General features: G+C 30.4%; 1 protein-coding gene across 1 annotated transcript in view; it reads left to right on the top strand.

Annotated features, from left to right (window-relative positions):
• Positions 1-2,544: 2,544 nt before the first annotated feature.
• Positions 2,545-6,000, top strand: part of LOC130443185 (synaptogenesis protein syg-2-like) — a 234,091-nt gene continuing 230,635 nt past the window's right edge. Inside the window, exon 1 of the mRNA XM_056777696.1 lies at positions 2,545-2,768. Coding sequence (XP_056633674.1) covers positions 2,684-2,768 — 85 coding nt within the window. The 5' untranslated portion in view covers positions 2,545-2,683. The remainder of the gene's footprint in view (positions 2,769-6,000) is intronic.

Below are 6,000 nucleotides of genomic sequence, written 5' to 3'. Positions count from 1 at the left end.
AAAAAAGAAACTTCAGGTTGCTAGAAGTAGTTAAAAGTGTCTAGAAAGTTACAGACGGCTAGAACTAATTAAAAAAACATCTTGGAGGCTAGGATTTGTTGGAAACTTGTCTAGAAACCAAAAGATTGATGAAAAAAGAAACTTCAGGTTACTAGAAGTAGTTAAAAGTGTCTAGAAAGTTACAGAAGGCTAGAACTAATTAAAAAAACATCTTGGAGGCTAGGGTTTGTTGAGAAAGTGTCTAGAAACCAAAAGATTGGTGAAAAAAGAGTCTTCAGGTTGCTAAAAGTAGTTAAAGTGTCTAGAAAGCTATTAGAGGCTAGTATTTGTTATAAAAGTATTTCAGGAGGCTTGTGAAGAAGTTACTCAAGAGGCTACTGATTTTGAAAGCTATGCTTTATCTTAAAAGTACCTGAGAGGTAAGTATAAACATTTAAGAGGCTAATAGTGATTTAAGAGTCTAATGTTTGTTAAGAAAGCATCCGAGTGATCATCTAGGACGACAAAGTTCATGGGAAATCTGACCTAACAAGCTAAAACGTACTGAAAGTCGGATTTTGGGGACTTTAATTCATCGTGAACATCTAGGAGGCTAGTATTCCTCAAAAAGGCTATTTAAGAGGCTATAATATGTTAAAAAATCATCTAGGAGAAAAAGTGAGTGGAAAATCTGTTTAAAAAATTGCGAATGTTCTCAAATAGTGATTCAAGTGGTGTTATAATTTATTGTACAAACATTTAAGAGGCTAATAGTGATTTAAGAGGCTAATGTTTGTTAAGAAAGCAACCTAGTGATTATCTAGGACGACAAAGTTCACAGAAAAACTGACCTAACAAGCTGAAACGTACTGAAAGTCTGATTTTGGGGACTTTAATTCATTGTGAACATCTAGGAGGCTAGTATTCCTTAAAAAGGCTATTTAAGAGGCTATAATATGTTAAAAAATCATCTAGGAGAAAAAGTGAGTGGAAAATCTGTTTAAAAAATTGCGAATGTTTTCAAATAGTGATTCAAGTGGTGTTATAATTTATTATACAAACATTTAAGAGGCTAATAGTGATTTAAGAGGCTAATGTTTGTTAAGAAAGCAACCTAGTGATTATCTAGGACGACAAAGTTCACAGAAAAACTGACCTAACAAGCTGAAACGTACTGAAAGTCTGATTTTGGGGACTTTAATTCATTGTGAACATCTAGGAGGCTAGTATTCCTTAAAAAGGCTATTTAAGAGGCTATAATATGTTAAAAAATCATCTAGGAGCAAAAGTTAGCGGAAAATCTGTTCAAAAAATTTCGAATGTTTTCAAATAGTGATTCAAGTGGTGTTATAATTTATTGTACAAACATTTAAGAGGCTAATAGTGATTTAAGAGACTAATATTTGTTAAAAAAGCAACCTAGTGATTATCTAGGACGACAAAGTTCACAGAAAAACTGACCTAACAAGCTGAAACGTACTGAAAGTCTGATTTTGGGGACTTTAATTCATTGTGAACATCTAGGAGGCTAGTATTCCTTAAAAAGGCTATTTAAGAGGCTATAATATGTTAAAAAATCATCTAGGAGCAAAAGTTAGCGGAAAATCTGTTCAAAAAATTTCGAATGTTTTCAAATAGTGATTCAAGTGGTGTTATAATTTATTGTACAAACATTTAAGAGGCTAATAGTGATTTAAGAGGCTAATGTTTGTTAAGAAAGCAACCTAGTGATTATCTAGGACGACAAAGTTCACAGAAAAACTGACCTAACAAGCTGAAACGTACTGAAAGTCTGATTTTGGGGACTTTAATTCATTGTGAACATCTAGGAGGCTAGTATTCCTTAAAAAGGCTATTTAAGAGGCTATAATATGTTAAAAAATCATCTAGGAGCAAAAGTTAGCGGAAAATCTGTTCAAAAAATTTCGAATGTTTTCAAATAGTGATTCAAGTGGTGTTATAATTTATTGTACAAACATTTAAGAGGCTAATAGTGATTTAAGAGACTAATATTTGTTAAAAAAGCAACCTAGTGATCATCTAGGACGACAAAGTTCACAGAAAAACTGACCTAACAAGCTGAAACGTGTTGAAAGTTTGATTTTGGAGGTTTCAGTTCATTGCCTTCATTTACCTATAAACAAAGGAAATTGCGATTTTTTCGTAGATTAAATATTTTTGCAACATTTTCCATATTGCCGATTCCGCTTTCCATGTTTCGATAATTGAATTTCATTATATACATTCGTAGAAAATCCCGAAACGTGATAAATTTCCACCCTTATTTTGCGTCGTTCGGAAATACGGGCTTACATGTTTCAAATTAGTTTAGTACCCTGTATATGGCACCCCGTTTTCAGTATTTCGAAATAATTTCGAGTAAATATTTGTCAAACGTTTCGAATTTAGCATCAACACGCCCCCCCGAAATTGATGTTGGAAGAAATTTTCAGGTGAGAAAATTCATCGAATCGACTCTAGTCGCTTTTTCTCGTTGGACGTCGTGTCGGGTTTCCTTCGTCGTACGGCCAGAATGCGTGGCGTCAGTGCTGCGAAGTATAACGTTAGGGGTAGGTTTTCACCCTCTTTGTGTTTTTTTCTGGGAAATTTGAATACTTCGCGCCGCTACATCGCGATTTTTGTAAACCGAGTTTTCGTGTTAGTGGAAACTTTGTGGTTTTCGGAAAGTGTTTTTTTTTTGGAAATGAAATTGTTTGTGGGAGCTGTTTTATATTTTTCTTTTGTCTATGGCCAGACAAGTATACCTGAAGAAGAAGAAACCGAAACAGGTCAGGATTTTTTTATAATAATATGTAAAATCGTAAAACGAGGTTTGGTTCGATGATTTATCACTTTTTAAGCTGTTGTATTTTTGACCAATACACTACGTTTAACCTTACCAATAACCAATTTCATTGGTTGAACGTAACAGTCTCGTAGTACCATATTTTCAGTTCGAAAAATTTCCGAAAAGTTTTATGAAACAAGAATGTTTTTGGCACTTTTTTTCCAACTCAATTTTATTGTTTATAACGTTGATATTTATGAAAAAAAAAAAAAAATCTCACCCTCGAAATATTATGTGCGGCTAGTGAATTATCTATATAATCCTATAGAGGTCACTGCAGTACAATTAAACTTATTGCTAGTATCCAAGTTGGTTGTTTTTGTTGCTGTTTATTTCGTAAAATGATTAATTACAGTTAGAGAAAATGGGAAAATATGTTTTTGTGGTTGATAAAACTCCAAAATATGAAATTATTCATGATATGGGGATGATTTTATTATGAAAAATGAAATTTTTATATCATATGCAGTTGATTTTAAGGGGAGTTTCTAGATTGGTCAACAATTGGATTAAAAAAGGTTTATTTGGTTACAAACTAGCTGTTTCCGAATTCATTTGGTCAAAAATTGGTTTTAATCGAGTTTCCTTATTAAAAAATTGGTTTTTTCAGTTTGACACGTTCAAAAATTCTATTTTCATATGATTTGGTCCAAAATTGGCTTTTTCAGGTTTATTTGGTTACAAATTGACGGTTTTCGAATTCATTTGATCAAAAATTGACTTTATTCGAGTTTCCTTGTTAAAAAATTGTTTTTTTTTAGTTTGACTTGTTCAAAAATAATTCTTTCTATTTTATTTGGTTCTTATCAATTTCATTTGGCCAAAAATTGGCTTTTTCAGGTTTATTTGGTTACAAATTCGCTGTTTCCGAATTCATTTGGTCAAAAATTGGTTTTAATCGAGTTTCCCTATTAAAAATTGGTTTTTTTCAGTTTGACACGTTCAAAAATTCTATTTTCATTTGATTTGGTCCAAAATTGGCTTTTTCAGGTTTATTTGGTTACAAATTCGCTGTTTCCGAATTCATTTGGTCAAAAATTGGTTTTAATCGAGTTTCCCTATTAAAAATTGGTTTTTTTCAGTTTGACACGTTCAAAAATTCTATTTTCATTTGATTTGGTCCAAAATTGGCTTTTTCAGGTTTATTTGGTTACAAATTGACGGTTTTCGAATTCATTTGATCAAAAATTGACTTTATTCGAGTTTCCTTGTTAAAAAATTGTTTTTTTTTTATTTTGACTTGTTCAAAAATAATTCTTTCTATTTTATTTGGTTCTTATCAATTTCATTTGGCCAAAAATTGGCTTTTTCAGGTTTATTTGGTTACAAATTCGCTGTTTCCGAATTCATTTGGTCAAAAATTGGTTTTAATCGAGTTTCCCTATTAAAAATTGGTTTTTTTCAGTTTGACACGTTCAAAAATTCTATTTTCATTTGATTTGGTCCAAAATTGGCTTTTTCAGGTTTATTTGGTTACAAATTCGCTGTTTCCGAATTCATTTGGTCAAAAATTGGTTTTAATCGAGTTTCCCTATTAAAAATTGGTTTTTTTCAGTTTGACACGTTCAAAAATTCTATTTTCATTTGATTTGGTCCAAAATTGGCTTTTTCAGGTTTATTTGGTTACAAATTGACGGTTTTCGAATTCATTTGATCAAAAATTGACTTTATTCGAGTTTCCTTGTTAAAAAATTGTTTTTTTTTTATTTTGACTTGTTCAAAAATAATTCTTTCTATTTTATTTGGTTCTTATCAATTTCATTTGGCCAAAAATTGGCTTTTTCAGGTTTATTTGGTTACAAATTCGCTGTTTCCGAATTCATTTGGTCAAAAATTGGTTTTAATCGAGTTTCCCTATTAAAAATTGGTTTTTTTCAGTTTGACACGTTCAAAAATTCTATTTTCATTTGATTTGGTCCAAAATTGGCTTTTTCAGGTTTATTTGGTTACAAATTCGCTGTTTCCGAATTCATTTGGTCAAAAATTGGTTTTAATCGAGTTTCCCTATTAAAAATTGGTTTTTTTCAGTTTGACACGTTCAAAAATTCTATTTTCATTTGATTTGGTCCAAAATTGGCTTTTTCAGGTTTATTTGGTTACAAATTGACGGTTTTCGAATTCATTTGATCAAAAATTGACTTTATTCGAGTTTCCTTGTTAAAAAATTGTTTTTTTTTTATTTTGACTTGTTCAAAAATAATTCTTTCTATTTTATTTGGTCGGTAATTGGTTTTTATCAATTTCATTTGGTCAAAAATTGGACTAAAAAATGTTTATTAGGTTACAAATTCGCTGTTTCCGAATTCATATGGTCAAAAATTGGTTTTAATCGAGTTTCCCTACTAAAAAATTGGATTTTTCCAGTTTGACACGTTCAAAAATTCTATTTTCATGTGATTTGGTCCAAAATTGGCTTTTACAGGTTTATTTGGTTACAAATTGACGGTTTTCGAATTCATTTGATCAAAAATTGACTTTACTCGAGTTTCCTTGTTAAAAAATTGTTTTTTTTATTTTGACTTGTTCAAAAATAATTCTCTCTATTTTATTTGGTCGGAAATTGGTTTTTATCAATTTCATTTGGTCAAAAATTGGACTAAAAAAGGTTTATTAGGTTACAAATTCGCTGTTTCCGAATTCATTTGGTAAAAATTGGTTTTAATCGAGTTTCCCTACTAAAAAATTGGATTTTTCCAGTTTGACACGTTAAAAAATTCTATTTTCATTTAATTTGATCCGAAATTGGCTTTTACAGGTTTATTTGGTTACAAATTGACGGTTTTCGAATTCATTTGATCAAAAATTGACTTTACTCTAGTTTCCTTGTTAAAAAATTGTTTTTTTTTTATTTTGACTTGTTCAAAAATAATTCTTTCTATTTTATTTGGTCGGTAATTGGTTTTTATCAATTTCATTTGGTCAAAAATTGGACTAAAAAATGTTTATTAGGTTACAAATTCGCTGTTTCCGAATTCATATGGTCAAAAATTGGTTTTAATCGAGTTTCCCTACTAAAAAATTGGATTTTTCCAGTTTGACACGTTCAAAAATTCTATTTTCATGTGATTTGGTCCAAAATTGGCTTTTACAGGTTTATTTGGTTACAAATTGACGGTTTTCGAATTCATTTGATCAAAAATTGACTTTACTCGAGTTTCCTTGTTAAAAAATTG

Source organism: Diorhabda sublineata, chromosome 4, assembly GCF_026230105.1.
Source record: "Diorhabda sublineata isolate icDioSubl1.1 chromosome 4, icDioSubl1.1, whole genome shotgun sequence".
Classification (NCBI taxonomy): Eukaryota; Metazoa; Arthropoda; class Insecta; order Coleoptera; family Chrysomelidae; genus Diorhabda; species Diorhabda sublineata.
Note: the sequence above shows the minus strand (reverse complement) of the source record. Positions and strands in the feature narration are given on the sequence as shown.